Raw genomic sequence first — 17,288 nt, forward strand, 5'->3', positions numbered from 1 at the left:
GTCAGTTCAGTCGCTCAGCGTGTGTGTGTGTGTGTGTGTGTTACTCGCTCAGGTCAGTCGCTCAGTGGTGTCTGACTCTTTGCAGCCCCATGCACTGCAGCACACCAGGCCTCCCTGTCTATCACCAACTCCCAGAGTTTACTCAAACTCAGGTCCATTGAGTCAGTGATGCTCTCCAACCATCTCATCCTCTGTCATCCCCTTCTACTGCCCTCAACCTTTCCCAGCATCAGAATCTTTCCAAATGAGTCAGTTCTTTGCATCAGGTGGCCAAAGTATTAGAGTTTCAGCTTCAGCATCAGTCCTTCCAGTGAATATTCAGGACTGATTTCCTTTAGGATGGACTGGTTGGATCTCCTTGCGGTCCAAGGGATTCTTAAGAATCTTCTCCAGCACCACAGTTCAAAAGCGTCAGTCCTTTGGTGCTCAGCTCTTTTTATGGTCCAGCTCTCACATCCATACATACCTACTGGAGAAACCATAACTTTGACTAGACGAACCTTTGTTGGGAAAGTAATGTCTCTGCTCTTTAATATGCTGTCTAGGTTGGTCATAACTTTTCTTCCAAGGAGCAAGCGTCTTTTAATTTCATGACTGCAGTCACCATCTGCAGTGATTTTGGAGCCCAAGAAAATAAAATCTGTTTCCATTGTTTCCCCATCTATTTGCCATGGGACTAGGTGCCACCATCTTAGTTTTCTGAATGTTGAGTTTTAAGCCAGCTTTTTCACCGTCTTCTTTCACTTTCATCAAGAGGCTTTCTGGTTCTTCTCTTTCTACCATAAGTGTTGTGTCATTTTCATGTCTGAGGTTATTGATACTTCTCCCAGCAGTCTTGATTGCAGCCGTGCTTCATCCAGTCCACCATTTTACATGATGTACTCTGCAAATAAGTCAAATAAGCAAGGTGACAATATACAGCCTTGATGTACTCGTTTCCCGATTTGGAACCAGTCTGTTGCTCCGTGTCCAGTTTTAACTGTTGCTTTTTGGCCTGCATACAGATTCCTCAGGAGGCAGGTCAGGTGTGGTCTGGTATTCTCATCTCTCTAAGAATTTTCCACAGTTTGTTGTGATCCACACAGTCAAAGGGTTTGGCATAGTCAATAAAGCAGAAGTAGATGTTTTTCTGGAACTCTCTTGCTTTTTTGATGATCCAACAGATGTTGGCAATTTGATATCTGGTTCTTTCTGCCTTTTCTAAATCCAGCTTGAACATCTCGAAGTTCACAGTTCACATACTGTTGAAGCCTAGCTTGGAGAATTTTGAACATTACTAGTGTGTGAGATGAGTGCAATTGTGTGGTAGTTTGAACATTCTTTGGCATTGCCTTTCGTTGGGATTGTAATGAAACTGACCTTTTCCAGTCCTGTGGCCACTGCTGAGTCTTCCAAATTTGCTGGCATATAGAGTGCAGCACTTTCACAGCATCATCTTCTAGGATTTGAAATAGCTCGATTGGAATTCCGTCACCTCCACTAGCTTTGTTCATAGTGATGCTTTCTAAGGCCCACTTGACTACACATTCTAGGATGTCTGGCTCTAGGTGACTAATCACACCATTGTGATTATCTGGGTCATGAAGATCTCTCTTGTATAGTTCTTCTGTGTATCCTTGCCACCTCTTCTTAGTATCTTCTGCTTCTGTTAGGTCCATACCATTCCTATTAGTCACTTAGTCATGTCCAAGTCTTTGTGACCCTTTGAACCATATTCCACCAGGCTCCCCTGTCCATGAAATTCTCTAGGCACGAATACTGGAGTGGGTTGCTGTTCCCTTCTCCAAGTGTCACTGGTAATAGCTATTAAATGTGTACATATGCAGGCTGTTGAGGGAAGTTGAACATGCATGTAAATATCAAGGTCATTTTCAGAGAAATTTTAATAGCTGTGTTCTCTTTCAGAGAAGTCTGTGTTCAGGTTTATGATTACCTTAAAAAATAAGGCCATCTTTGTGTTTCTAAAAAATATTTTAAAAGTGATTGCCTGGTGGTCCAGTCTGGGTTAGCAGTCAGTGCTCAAAAAAGGGAAAAAGAAAATTACAAAATCATTGATTTTAAAGTCAGTTTTGCTTCAAGTGACATTGTTTTTGAAGTTTTAAGTTCCAGTTGAAACCTATAATTCATAGCCCCTCAAATTTTTTAATTAAAAATTATCTCTTTAATGATAATTATTCTGAAATTTTTAGTTCTCATTCAGTTTATCATGTAGCCAAAGTTTAAATATACTTTATCCTAACTGGTGGCAGGTGTCTTCAGTAAGCATTGTTAAATTAGATCTCAGAAGTACACAAATTATAGAACTGTCAGGATTCAAGGTTGTAGTAGAAAAAAAGTATCAAGGTCACTGTCTTTGTTGTGTGATACAGCTCCTTAGGCCCTTCCCATGTGTTAAAAATAAAACACACAGGTCTTGACCAGCATCCCCTCAAGCTCTAGCCCACTGTAGTGCAGAGAACAGGTACTCTTTCAGTATCTCAGTCAAAAATCCTGGGACTTCCTGATCTTGTTTTGGGTCATATGATCACCTCTAACCAGTTATTGGTCAGAAACATCTAGTAAGGTAATTGACCAGGCCTGTATCTCTGAAGCTTCATTTGAACCACATGGACTGAGAAGGAAAGTGCAAGGCAAGCAAACAGAAAAGGTAGTTAGGGCTAGGTTTGTCTGCTTGCTTGTTGTTTCTTCTAAACGATGCTCATTTCTACTTGCTTTTGTTTCCCTGAGTGGAAGTAACTTGAAAACCTGAAAGTTTTAAGTTTGGCTTCTGTGTATTACAGTGGATTGTTTCTCCTTCCCTCACAGGCTTTTGAATGCTTATGATGAACATCAAACACTCCTAAAAGAGCAGGATTCTTTAAAAAGAAAAGCAGAAAACGGGTATGTAACTTCCTGCTGAATCAGGAAAGGAAGCTTAAAAGAACACAGTTCCTAGTGGGAATCCCTTTAAAAATAATTATTACCTTTATATTGTAATTTACTTTTTTCATGATTTGAAATCATATGAAACAGTGTGGCCAAGAACTTCAGATTTGTACAAAGGTGACATTCGTCCATTTGTTATTTATCTATGGGAGTTCTGAAAGTTTCCATTTTGATCTTTTATTTAGATCAGAAGAACCAGAGGAAAAGAAAGCACACACAGAAGATACAACTTCATCATCTACACAGATGATTGATGGTGATTTGCAGGCAAATCAAGCCGCGTATAATTATAGTGCCTGGTATCAGGTAAGTTTGCATAATTATAATTGATTTTTTTTTGGTTAATAGATGTCACTAGAAATTATATGTATATAAATTAGGGTAGTCTTTTTTTTTTCCTTCTTTAGGGGAAAAAAAAAACCTCTTTACCTTTGATCCGTGTGTAAATACATTGTCTTTTATGATTAAGACTTGGAATTTCAGCAGTGAACACATGCTTGTTTTCTTTAAATAGAAACCTGCTTTAATTAAATTTTTATATATGGATCTGTCATAGCTCTTGGATGCTGATACGTTTGCTTTTTCTTTTCAGTACAATTATCAGACTCCTTGGAATTATGGACAATATTATCCTCCTCCTCCAACCTGATTAGGAAAATCAAATATCAGATGGAATGTGTGAAAAGTATGAAATTATTTTTTTTTAATGAGGGATGTAAACATAGTACAAGCTTGTTGTATTTGATAACTTGTCTTCCCTGTTTCTGTGTAACATGATTTGTTTAGTAATAGGGGAAAATGTCACTTAGTAGCTTACCACAGATACTATTTCCTACCATTTATAAAATTTACTTTTTATTGGAGAACTATTTTTTTGATTTTTTTGCATTAAGTGGTCTAGAATTCTTTTGCAATGCATTTGCAACAGAGTTTTGTAGCCTTAAGGGTAGGAAAAAAAACTGACTGCAGATCACGTCAGTGTAGGACAAGATTCTGAAAACACATAAGGGCTGGTTATTAAGGATTTACCTCCTCTTTAAAAAAAATGGATTTTTAACCTTTGCTGACAAGATACTGTCTGTGTGTTTTGATTATCCTTGTGAATTTGGATCTAACAGCAGAAACAATGCCTGTTAAAATATTGTCTTGGAATAGAGATAATAAATGAGGAAATGGAATGTTTGCATCCCTTTGAAAAAATGAAAATCATATCAAAACTATGTTGTTTCAGGAGACTTTGTATTTGGAATATTCATGTTAAACTTGTGAGCAAGCTTTCATTTTGATCAAACTGATCATCTTCATTTTTGTAATAAAACTGAAGACTCATCCAATAATTGTTATGGATTTATTGGGGGGGGAATACCTTAAATTTATATTCACCATGCTTAGTGGTTTTAATATTAAATTTATATTCACCATGATTCTGAAGTATACGTCTCTTGAATTCAGCTATTATCTTCTTGACAGAATTTAAGTTTTGTGGCCTTTTGCTTCTTCTCAATCTCTATGCTTTTGCCTGCCTTAAACAGAAAAATTTAAATATTTTACGATGAGTGTCTCTGGCAAGGCTGTCCAGACAGATTTTACTGTTACTCCCTTGGTTTGGTGAACTCTTAGTACTGGTTAACCTAATCAGAACATTAATATATTTATACCACACAAATCAAGACATTGAATACATTTTTATTGAGCCTTTTAGTTTACAACATGAGGTAAAAGGCAAATCAGTTCTCTTTAAGTGATATTTTACACAACTGTAGTAAAATATTTTAAAGTTCAAGGGTTTATAATGGATTACATTTCTTAAAAGTTGAGGGATCAAGTAAACATGTTCTAACTTGAATTTTCCAGTTGACTCTTCACTTAATAGTAACCAGCTCTAACTAGATACATGAGTTTCTTCACGGCCATGTTTTATTGTTGATGGTTTCTTCTATTTCAGTCAATATCCACTAATTCCACTTCAAAAATAAGTTTTGCATTTGGTGGAATTCTGTTGAAGTTAAGGTAAATTTGATAAAAGTTGCCTCTTTCCTCACTCCCAATAACCTCTGTCTAAAATTAGAATTTTAGATATTGGTAATTAACTGCACAGGGAGGGCTTTATAGTTGACTCAGGGGCTAGTACATACAAACCGAGAGGTTCCTAAAACTATTTTTGAATGGAGGTCAAAACCTGACAATATAGGTTGACTAAATAAATTGAGCTTCAACTAGGATCTTCCTGCGTCACTAGGTACTCCCAGGTTAGCCATTACTTTATCAAGACTGTTACTCAGTACCTCCCATCCAACCCCCAAAAGTGATTTCAGTTTAGCTGGGTGTGTAAGTTATATTAAAGTTCATATGAGGTACAGTACCTGATAGTTGCTGTGAATTTTCAGATGTTGAGTTTGGAGAAGAGTGATTTTTATCTGACTGATCTTGAGAGACTTCACATGAGACTGTAGGAGCTGCAGCTGGCCATGGGATTTGGCCAGCTGCATCTGGCCAGGGTGAGAAGGTGGCTATTGTATTCCCAAGTAACTGTATTAATAACTGGTAAGACTAAAAAGGACTTCAAATTCCCTCCTCCCCTAAACTTATTCTAACTGGTCTAACTAGTCCATTGGAAATGGAACCAACAACTAAACTACCTTCCCACTTAGCTACTGGGTTCTTCTGCTTGTAACAGATTGGAATCATGGCTCTTCTCTTTTATTAATGTTCACACTGATGTTGGACCCATGGTCTCCTTCATTTCACAACTGGTAATCCCCAACATGTGTTCCATTTCTAAGCTTTGAGAACCCAATTCAATTGCCTGAAATTATACAGTAGCATAAAATCACCGTGAGTCATATTTGAATCCTACAATTTGCTACAGTTGTTTATACTGAGCATCTTACTCCTTGAAATTTGTCAAACATTAATAGTAGCTTTTCAAAGATAGAAACTTAAATCTCAGTTTAGGTCTTGAAAATTAAGAGCTTAAATAGGAAGGGGAAAAAAGATTCTAGCTCAAGTTAGAATCCCTGTAACAGCAGAAAACGCTGTCTATATTGGAGGTGTGTTGACACAGGAGCATCTAAATATCAGAAGACTGGTCTGGACATTTTCTCTCTTCTAGAGGTTAATAACCTAGATAGCATCGTGCATGCCTTCAAGTGATCTTCAACTGTTTTTTCTTTTAATTACCAAGGGAAAAAGGATACTTGGCATCAGGCTGTCCTTTCTTTCCATAAGCCCATTCTGGTTCAATCTCCAGTCGAGCCTTTTCTCCTTTACTCATAGTCAAGAGTGCTTCATCCCACTAAAGGCAAGAACATCAAATTAAAACTAATGATACCTCACAAAAAAATACATGCAAAACCAGAAGAAAGGCAAGATTACATACAAAGCATTCTATTACAGGACTTCATTATGTCCTAAGGTAATGTCCTTGAGTGAGTTCTTAAATCTTTGTCCTGCATTGTCTCAATGGGAGAAAAAAATTTTAAGGACATATTAAACAGTTTTTTAGTATAAATACTTGAAGTCTTGAAAATGACAATGTCATTTTGTACAAATTTGGATCTTAGGCCAAATTACCAAAAACAAATCAACATAATGGATATAGAATGTATTAACTTATATATAATATACTCTGTTGAAATCTAACAATTATATAAGCTCAGATGATACAGATTTGTCACATAAATTAAGAATTTAGTTGAACAGAACAAACTTGCCAGTAAGCACATTAGTCATAGAAACAGAAAAATAGCTCAACTTGATATATCAACTTGGTATAATCAGGTAGTAGTAAATAGTGATTTTTCAACTTAACCTTTAGTTTCAAGATGTTGTGCAGTCTATTTTGGGCTCTGGATAAGACTGAATAGTATTTTAGGTCTTAACCGCAGTACAAAGAACACCACATTGAGGGTTCTCGTGACTGCACTGAAATAGGCATTTTTGTTATTAATGTTTGTTCTGAATACAAAGAATTTAGAACAATAAGCAGGCCCTAACATGACAGCCTGATTCAGTTGAGGAGGATGATCATCAGCTCTGCTTTTTCATCTCCTTTTGTGCACTGCGATGGTCAGTATAGCTCATCTCCTTTTGTGCACTGCGATGGTCAGTATAGCTCAAGCCTAACTTTCCTTTTTCTCAGTTTCCTTCTGTTACCTCTCACACATAAGGGTGGGTAAAGGCATGCTTATATTGGAAAGTTTTTTTTTTGGTGTTTGAGCAAATTGTGAGAGGTGACAAGGCTACAGGAAAGACTCCTAAAGCTTCTGTCAGTACTTCAGTGGATCAGGTATTTTACCTTTCTGAACCATGTATAAGTGGTACAATAGATATGTAACATTTTATAGGAATCATACAGACAGATTTAGAAAACCAAACTTGTCAGTAATTCTGACAATTACTTCATGGAAAAAAAAAAGGGGGTAAGCATGGAAGGAAATAATATTTGAGTTTATATTACATGCTTTAAGTTATACCCATTTAATGTTTCAGCAACCTTGGGGTAGGCTGTACTGTATGAAACCCAGAGAACTTAACTTGTGCCAGCTCATTTAGCAGTGACAGTGAAGTGAAAGTCGCTCGGTCATGTCCGACTCTGCGACCCCATGGACTACACAGTCCATGGAATTCTCCAGGCATGGTAGGCTGTACTGTATGAAACCCAGAGAACTTAATTTGTGCCAGATCAGTTAGCAATGCCAGTGAAGTGAAAGTCACTCAGTCGTGTCTGACTCTGCGACCCCATGGACTACCCAGTCCATGGAATTATCCAGGCATGAATACTGGAGTGGGTAGCTGTTCCGTTCTCCAGGGAATCTTCCCAACCTAGGGACTGAACGCAGGTCTCCCACGTTGTCTCCAGGGGAATCTTCCCAACCTAGGGATTGAATGCAGGTCTCCCACGTTGCAGACGGATTCTTTACCTGCTGAGCCACCAGGGAAGCCCTTGATATGAAACCCCAAAGTTTGTTTTTATTGTTTCCCCAAACCTAATTCATTATGTCATGCCACAGGCAGCATGGGCCAGAATATATACTGGCTCATGGCCAGTTCTACTTACCCCTCTGATAACTTTGCCTATCCCAACCTTAAAACTTAAAGGCTTGGCATTTTTCTTCTTCTTTGAACCTGTAAGACAGATTTTCCTTATAATTAATGATGAAATTAAGTTCCAGTTGAAAAACATAGTGATTTAAGTCTTCAAATTGATTTCAGAACTTATCTTGCTATGCATCTGAAAATAAAAATTCAAAAAGCCAAATAATTCATCAAGAAAACTTTGGATGTATAAATAATTATGGTCTAAAGGAGGGAGAGGGAAAGGACCTATATTATACCATTAAAATAACACTATTCTGCCTTTTACATTAGAATACAAATGCCTGAATTTGAGGCATTAATAAAGATTAGACTAAGCTTTATTTTTTGCTCTGCAATGACCAAAAGGTCTTTATTTACATGCAGCCAACATGTAGTGAAGTGAAAACCTCTTACTAGTATTAGTAAGTTACAAATGCAAAAGACTTCTGGAAAAAAAGTGACAGCCAGAAAAAAAAGGTACTGCCAACACAAATGCTTTGCATGCCTTACAGCCAAAATGATCAGATTACATTTAGACTTACTCATTTGAATTTCAGACTTACTCGTTTGAATATTAGTATCAAAAACAGTCCCGTCTTGTAGTGTTCCTGTATACCAGCAGTGAACAACATCTCCCTTTTTGGGAAAGTTGGTTTTATCTCCTTTTTTAAGAACAGATTTTGTATATTTTGGTGGACCCTAGAAACAAAAAAAACAAAACACAGTTGTTAACTCATGTCCTTTTTTTAGCAGGAGGACAAAGAGAATACTTAACACGGCCAACTGTGACCTAAGTCCAGTCAGAGTTTCACAGATTGGGTAACAAATTATTTTGCCTCTGACTGACCTCTCAAGTTAAAAAATTCACTATCTCATTTTAAGGCTGTGATGAGAATATTAGTAACTGTTCAGCTGCACAGTCGTGCCCGACTCTGCGACCCCATGGACTGCAGCACACCAAGTTTCCCTGTTCCTATCTCCCAGAGTTTGCTCAAACTCATGTCCATTGAGTCGATGATGCCATCCAACCTCATTCTCTGTTACCCCATAACTAGCATATCTGTAATTTCAAAAAACTTCCAGCTTCTCTGGAAACCAGTGTTCTTTTGATAAGATTAATTATGCATCAAATAATAAAGTGAACTAATTATTCCCAAGGTCAGAAATATTACAGGGACATCACTGGCAGTCCAGCATTAAGACTCCATGCTTCCACTGCAGGGGGCGTGGATTCAATCCCTGGATCAGGAAGATCCCCTGGAGAAGGAAGTGGTAACTGGCTCCAGTATTCTTGCCTGGGAAAACCCATGGGCAGGAGCCTGGCGGGCTACCGTGCACGGGGGTTGCAAAGAGTCAGACATGACTTAGCAACTAAACAACAACAACAAAAAGCTTTCAGACAAGGTTCTTTGCATTAAGATAAATAAAAGGTAGAGATAAATATAGACATCATGTGCTACAGGAACTTCTGACTTACATAAACAGTGAAGTCTGGGATGGTAAAAACTTCAGAGAAAGTGAAGAGCCCAAGACCTGGGCCTTGAAGGGGACACAGAACTGACAAACAGAAGAAATTGGGAGAAGAAATACACTAAGCAAGAAATAAAAGTATGGACAGTTTACTGACAATGAGCAGACATTCGTGACTGAAAGTAGTAAATATGGGGCTGCGCAGGGGCCAGACATTGGACGGTTTTGTAGGCCAGAGATGCAATCCAACAGAAATAAGAGAGTCACAAATGTAATCTTAAGTTGTCTAGTCACCACATTAATATTTCAACATGTAATCAATACTGAAGTATTGAAATATTTTACATTCTTTTTAAAAAATCATACTAAGCTTTGAAATTTCATATTTTATACTGAAGGCACACTTCAATTCAGAGTGGCCACAAAGTGCTCAGCAGCCGCATGTGGCTAATGACTGTTCTGGACAATGCAGTTCTACACAGTATGGAATTACTGAAGATTCTTGAGCAGGGTGAAGTTTGCAAAATATTTTAGAAAGCTTATTACTAGAATAGCTATTTGGAGCTGAATGATGAAGAAAGAGACTGAAGGCAGATGACTGACTTTTTCCACACTCCAGGTCTGAGGCCAGGGAATCCCTGAGAATCAGAAAGGAATGGATGAGGATTTGAAAGAGATCTTTGAGAGCCTTAGATCTGAGGGAGACATAAGGAAAAGAAAACCAATTCAGAGAGCTTTTAAGCTGGGAAGAAGAGAAGAGTTACAATTATTAGTGTGTATGTTATTTTGGTAAAAGAGAACAAAGGGGGATATAATGAGAAAGGAATAAGACAGAGTTGAGAATTTGTGTGAAAATGTCAAGAAGTTTATGTGGGTAATGGATGGGGGATTGAGCAAGGGAGAGTATAAAAGTTGCTGAGTAGCAATGAAACTAGAAAACATGCTTAGCTGATTTTAAGAATTTATACAAAGCCCAGTAAAAGGTTTTATAATTCTATTTCTTCACAAAGCTTGCTCTGCAGTCCCAAAGCATGAAGAGAAAGCAGACAGCAGAGACCAGCACAATACTGGCCCAGAGGTTATGGACCCCAGGCACCAGGATGACAATGAGAGTACATGAGAAACAGAGCTCAGGCTGACCAGTTAAATGAAATGAAAAGCGGGCTTGAAGAAAAGGATATAGTTTAAGAGTCTCACAAGATCTCTCTAAACTGTCTCCAACCCTTACAACTTTTAACTCAATCCCTTGACATATTATCTGCCACCTCATACCTCCCTCCCTCTAATTTTCTGGAAGATAATCTACATTGCCAATTGCTTTTGTAACCCTTCTAGTAATTATTACACTTCTGTTTACCTTAGTAGCTGCAAAAATTTTGCCCAGTATATAAAACGTTTATCAAATTACTATTGTCACTGATACTAACACTGCTAGGAATGAGTGAGCTTAGTTACTAGCAAGATATTATCAAAAGTGGCAAAATTTAGCTCTACTGAAGCTTTCCTAAGAGCTGTCCTTAGCTCTAGAAAGGCTGTCCATTTGCAGAAAGAGTTTTATCTGGTTCTTCCAACCTTGTTACCAAAATGTAAAACCTGGGTTGGGAAAGACGAGGCAGATAAACCCACATCCCGTAGTGAGGCTTGAATTAATTACTTTCATTGCCAAGGACATCATGTACAGTAGAAAAAGGCTAAAAATAATCAAAAGGAAGTTTCTTTCACTCAGTCCAACTTGGCTATAGAATAGGATCTTAAAATAGCTCTGAAAGCTCAGAACTTCTGGCTAGACACAGAGGCAATGTAAAATACAAAGTTAGAGGTATTTCACAGGGAAGGCTTACTAACTGTTAACCGTTGGTTCTTAGGGGTTTTTTTCTTACTGAGTACACCAAAGGAAGAAAACACATTCCAAATCAGTGTTTGGCTCACGGAAAGTGGCCATATTCAACCCCATCTTATTATGAGAAACCAGTGCTGCAAAGCAAATACTTTCTCTCATTCACCTGAGAAATAAAGTAAGAATACATTATATACAAACCTCATCCAGAGTCTCTTCAGACTTGGTTTCTTTGGGTTTATCTTCATTAAGCTTCACATTTTTCACCTGCTCAGACACTTTACTTATACTTTCAGTACCCTTGAAACGCTGTAAGGAAAACGATCTCATGTTTATCAGATTCCTTCTGGCTAAAAACAAAACTCTTACGGAAAGCATTTTAATCAACAGCTTATGTATCTCAAACTATCTCACAAAATAAATTCTGAAATGAGACCCATACCCTTTAGAAAGACCAACTGAGACTCAGAGATATGAAAACTATTCAATTAATTCTTCTGTGTGTGTGTGTGAAAGGTGGTCACTGCATAGTTAACATACATCAGGAAGAATTTCTTGAAATCTGCTTTTTTAAAGGCTCAGCCTAGAAGTGAAGTGAAGTGAAGTCGCTCAGTCATGTCTGACTCTTTGCAACCCCATGGACTGTAACCTACCAAGCTCCTCTGTCCATGGGATTTTCCAGGCAGTAGTACTGGAGTGGATTGCCATTTCCTTCTCCAGGGGATCTTCCCGACCCAAGGATTGAACCCGGGTTTCCAGCATTGTAGACAGACGCTTTACCATCTGAGCCACCAGGGCAGCCCAAAGGCTCAGCCTAGATCTAACTTTAAATTAATTAATGAAATGCAGCTGATTTTAGATTTATAACTTTTCAGCATCCTTAAGAATTTGCTGACTTAATTTAAGCTTTATTTTTAAAAACTCTGTTCTCATTCAAAATATCAAAACATCCCGCCATATGGCACATTAGCCATGCTAAATTTGACAATCCATTTATGATTATAGTTAAGAAAAAGTGCAAGTGGAAAAACATCAACATAATCTCCAAGTAAATGCATTTAAAACTTCTTTTGGGAATAAAATATCTAAAGTGATATGATGATAAGTACTCACCTTACTTTCAAAAAGATGGTTATAGGCTGTAACCAAATGGTCCTTATTAGCTGTCTTGGCCACATTTTTAATGTTACCTAGTAATTTATGTTCTGCAAGAAACTGTAAAGAAAAAATTTTGGTTAGTCAAAATAATTTCCCTCATGTAAGAGAGGGTATAAAACTAGAAAATGAACTTTTATGTTAGCAATTATGAAGCAAGTATGTTTTCAATCATACTAATGATAAATGAAACATTTTATTTTATCCTGTGTGTGCATGTGTTAGTCACTCGCTCTGTCACGTCCAACTCTCTGCAACCCCATGGACTGTAGCATGCCAGACTCTTCTATCCACGGAATTCTCCAGGCAAGAATACTGGAGTGGGTTGTCATTACCCTTCTCGAGGGGATCGTCCCCAACTCAGGGATCAAACCCATGTCTCCTGCATTTCAAGTGGATTCTTTACCATAGGGAAGCCCAGTGATAAACGAAACATCTTATTTTACACTCTACTTCGGAACAAAAACAAGATTTAAGGAAGGTTAAAAGAAAAAAAAGATACTGTTTACATATGAGCACACTTTTAACAGCAAGCACATTTTGGTAACTGGGCAAAGCTACTCCCAGCAGGATGTTACCTGGCCCCTGCCCTGGGAGCCTCCAGTCATGTTGGGTTTAGCTATCTTGACATATATGTAAGCCAATCTTGGCACACCCAAAAGCATTGTTACACAACTCTGGATACATAGTGTTTGAGTGTATAGGCTGTGGTATCAGACCATTTAGGTTAAAATCCTAGCTGTCTGATTTTAGACAAGGGATTAAGCTGTCTCAAAGGCTCAGTTTCTACATCACGTTGAAAGATCAATAACAGCATCCTATGTCAGAGGCTTCTTGTAAAGATAAATGTAGTAATCCATTTTCAGTCACACAGAAGAACTCAAACATAAGACTAAGTTGTCAGATGAACACCAAAATACCACACTGAAATATCAAATCATCAAAGTCATGTACCTTCATCTTGAAATTGTGTATTTCATCTACTCTATTATTTAGGGAAATATGAATTAGCTTAAGAGAAAATAATTCCACTAAAATGGTACAATAGTATAAAATGGTATCTCTGAGGCATGTTCATTTCACCCTTGTTTCCCCAAACAGTGTAGTTCTTGCTGTACATGTTGTAAAGTATTTGCGGATGTCAGGATTATCAATCAGGAGTATGAAACAAGAGGGACAATAACTGGATCAATACCTCTCCTTCGAAATCCTGCAAAATTATAAACTACAAGCTTCTCAAAAGAGCCCAGAAGCAATTTTTCTAAATGAAGTTTAGGAATTAAGTTAAAAATGGTTGGGATACTACATTTAGACTGTGGCTTTCATTTTCCCTATGTGGGAGATGCTGAGGGCACACAAATTTATACAATCGTTTAGCAATTTAAGATATTTGTGCTAAATCGCTTCAGTCGTTTCGGATTCTTTCCGACCCTATGGACTGTAGCCCGCGAGGCTCCTCTGTCCATGGGAATTCTTCAGGCAAGAATACTGGAGTGGATTGCCATTTACTCCTTCAGAGCATCTTCCTGACCCAGGGATCGAGAACCCGGGTCTCTTAGGTCTCCTGCATTGAAAAACGAGTTCTAATTTAAGATATGAATGATATTACTTTCCGAAAGAAAAAAAAAGCCGTCTGACAAAAATAACTTTTGACTACAGAGGATGGTTAAAATGGAGACTGTACTGAAAAATGCGGGACGTAAAAGTATTTAGAATGTCAAATAGATTTCTTAACAATAGGAGACCACTGTATACAAAATACGCAAATAGCTCCACTAAACATAAGAGTGAAAAGGTCATTTGAAGGGTCGATATTTTAAAAGTTAATCCGCAAACTATACGTTGTAAAAAAAATAAAAATCACACTTAATAGTGTTTAGTGTTCGGTAATCGACGAGAAAGACAAATCGCAATCCGAAATCTTTTCCCTAGTAATATACACTCCCCTCCAGGGATCTCAACTAAGCCTCCAGTCCTCGGGCTCCCATCTCAACCCCCAATATCTCCTGGGTTCCTTCTCTTTCACGGCCTCCACCCTCACTCAAGGATGTCAGTAAGGTTCTAAATCTCCGATTGCTGCGTGCCCCAAAAGATAAAGCTGCTCCACTCGCCCAAGCAGGGCCGGCCTGAGGGGCGGGAGCGCGTCTCGGCAGCGCACGCGGGGCCGCTCCGGCCTTCAGGCCGCGGGCCGCCTGAGAGCGAGGGCGGGGGCACGGAGGAATACGGAATGTATGGGCATCTACGGGGGGGTGAAGTGTCCCTAAGCCGCACCAGCCCGGCCGCCCCGCCAACTCCGGTACCGAATCTGAACCGTGATCCTGCAGAAACTTGATAATGTCCTTCTTGGGCAGCTGCTCGCTGCGCAGCTGCTCCACGGTCCAGGCCCGCTGCGGAACGGCGGCCGCCATCTTCCCCCGCTGCCTCCGCTTTACTGAGCCGGCCCGCCTGGCTTCGGCATCGCCCCGCCCCAGGGGCGTGGCGCGAGCGCCACTCGGAGCTCGAGGGGGCGGGGCCACCGCGATACCCCGCAGGATTGGGGCCAGTGTTTGAGCGACGTCAAGGCTGTGCTCTGCGGGCTTCTTTGTTGAGTCCGGGGTAAAACCCGCTGAGGTGGCCAGGAAGACTGACTCCGCAGAAAAGCGCGAGGTATCATCTGTTCTTAGTTGGGACCCTTGTGAGGCGACGACCGCCGGTGGTAGCGATTGTTTACCGCCCGTTACCCACATTTGTATATTACCGACAAGCTGCTGTGCATATAAAGTCGATAATCTGAAAAAAACAACAGTATTCAGTCGTCTAATCTCATTTTACCTAGTTCTATCCTAAAAATTCACACCAGAATTGGCTCAGTCCTTGTCCATCAGAACAACCTATATCCTGCCACTTCCCTTTTAAACCTCACACAAATGAAACTACAATAGCAACCTGTTCCCTTTCCCTTCCCAAATACAAACACACGATAAACAGTTTGTCTAAAAGCAAGTCCAGACACTTGACCAAATAAAATAGAGTAGCTACACACAAGATGATGCTTGCTGATGCTGGTGATGAGGGGGGTGACATTATTAGTGGTCCAGAAAACCTCATGATGTGTGCGTACTTTTCCTCAATGCACAAGGAAACAAATCTACAGAGATTACTCAAAGTCGCCAGGTTTAGAGTGGAGAAATCCGGAATTGTATCCAAGTTGGAGGTAGAATGCTATCGCTAGAGTAGAAAAATATCACCCAGACGCTGATTTTACTGCTCTATATCGTTTATGAAGAGGTAATGATGGAGCATCAGGACATTTTTTTTCCTGTGGAATTTTCCAACGAATATCAGGACCATACCATTCACTTCCCTTTAAACAATAAAAATATTAAGATAGGAGGTTGCTACTCCTGAAAAAGAGAGCTGGCATTTTGTTTTCTCAGTCTGGATAAAGAAATGAGGCGTTAAGTAATTTTATCTAAACACGTTTGTTTTTCACCTCATCTACCGATTTTAAAACACAGCCAACAACAAGGAATAAGGCACGTTAGATGCTCAGTAACGTTAAGTTTAAAAAAAAATGGGTATGCATTGTTTCGGGACCTCAAGGTCATTTCAATTCAGTTCTGTCGCTCAGTCGTGTCCGACTCTTTGCGACACCATGGACTGCAGCAAGCCAGGCTTCCCTGTCCATCACCAACTCCCTTCTTTACTACATCATTTTAAGCAATATCACTTGACCCATGACGCCAGGACATATAATCACTTATTGAAAATGGAACCCAAATTTAGAGTCGGTAACAAAATTGACAAGGGGACAAAATTTAGAGTAACTCCACGGTAATGCGCATGCGTCTCCTAGAGGACCGCGGGGTTTCCGGGAAGACCGCCAATCATATTCCCCACGCAAACTCAGTGGTGCGCTTGGAACAGGATAAACTGGCCTCAGTCCCGCCCCCTGGTTCCTCTGTGTTTTTTACGCTCAGGTACCCGATGGGGCTTGGAACCGAGGCTGTTGAGCTGCAGCAGCTGCTGGCGTCTGAGGGGAGCCTTCTGTGGTCGTCGGCCTGATGAGCGGACGGCAAAGAACGCTTTTCCAGACGTGGGGCTCAAAAGTTTCTCGGTCCACTGGGGCTCCGAGTAGCAACTCTGGAACTGAGCGGCCTCAGAGCACAGGCATCTCCAGGGCGCGTTTTCCTGCAGTGGCAGAGGCGGCAGGGGCGGCCGAGGCTGAGCCCGAGTCAGACGATGATGTGCTGCTGGTCGCGGTGTACGAAGCAGAGAAGCAGCTGAGTCTGGAGAATGGCGGGTTCTGCACCTCAGCGGGCGCCCTGTGGATTTACCCTACTAATTGCCCAGTGCGAGATTACCAGCTGCACATCGCCAGGACCGCCCTGTTCTGCAACACGCTGGTCTGTCTGCCCACCGGGTTGGGAAAGACCTTTATTGCCGCTGTGGTCATGTACAATTTCTACCGCTGGTTCCCTTCTGGCAAGGTGGTTTTCATGGCCCCCACGAAACCCCTGGTGACACAGCAGATCGAGGCTTGCTACCGGGTGATGGGTATCCCGCAGTCCCACATGGCCGAAATGACAGGTATCTTAGAAACACTGGACTAACTTGAAATTAAGAGCACCCAGGGGAAAGGACGTATTCTGATGAAACTAGCGCCAAAGGAATTCCAGACCCATGTGGAATAGACCCCAGATCACAGTATGCTTATTTTACTTCTCTCTTGAAACATCATCTCCTTGTAGCAAGTCCAGCTCTAATAGAGTTGCTCTATTCAGTCTTCAGAGAATTTCTGTAACTTGTCAAAGCACTTTGAAGTGGTTCTTTGTGTATACCC

At 40.0% G+C, this 17,288-nt stretch overlaps 3 protein-coding genes across 3 annotated transcripts in view; 2 read left to right on the forward strand and 1 right to left on the reverse strand.

Annotated features, from left to right (window-relative positions):
* PRPF39 (pre-mRNA processing factor 39) overlaps positions 1–4,204 on the forward strand; it is a 33,759-nt gene extending 29,555 nt beyond the window's left edge. The window contains exons 12-14 of the mRNA XM_052659840.1: positions 2,806–2,880; positions 3,111–3,231; positions 3,518–4,204. Coding sequence (XP_052515800.1) covers positions 2,806–2,880; positions 3,111–3,231; positions 3,518–3,574 — 253 coding nt within the window. The 3' untranslated portion in view covers positions 3,575–4,204. The remainder of the gene's footprint in view (positions 1–2,805; positions 2,881–3,110; positions 3,232–3,517) is intronic.
* A 389-nt stretch (positions 4,205–4,593) lies between these two features.
* FKBP3 (FKBP prolyl isomerase 3) lies at positions 4,594–14,923 on the reverse strand. Its single transcript, XM_052659733.1, has 7 exons — positions 14,767–14,923; positions 12,425–12,526; positions 11,513–11,620; positions 8,568–8,703; positions 7,985–8,052; positions 6,123–6,220; positions 4,594–4,921 (listed from the first exon to the last, which is right to left on the reverse strand). Exons 1-7 carry the CDS (start codon positions 14,872–14,874, stop codon positions 4,867–4,869), a joined length of 675 nt encoding a protein of 224 aa, XP_052515693.1. The 5' UTR covers positions 14,875–14,923; the 3' UTR covers positions 4,594–4,866.
* A 1,556-nt stretch (positions 14,924–16,479) lies between these two features.
* FANCM (FA complementation group M) overlaps positions 16,480–17,288 on the forward strand; it is a 60,474-nt gene continuing 59,665 nt past the window's right edge. The window contains exon 1 of the mRNA XM_052659939.1: positions 16,480–17,035. Within this exon, the coding sequence (XP_052515899.1) occupies positions 16,510–17,035 (526 nt within the window). The 5' untranslated portion in view covers positions 16,480–16,509. The remainder of the gene's footprint in view (positions 17,036–17,288) is intronic.

The sequence above is a fragment of the Budorcas taxicolor genome, chromosome 21, assembly GCF_023091745.1.
Source record: "Budorcas taxicolor isolate Tak-1 chromosome 21, Takin1.1, whole genome shotgun sequence".
Taxonomy (NCBI): domain Eukaryota; kingdom Metazoa; phylum Chordata; class Mammalia; order Artiodactyla; family Bovidae; genus Budorcas; species Budorcas taxicolor.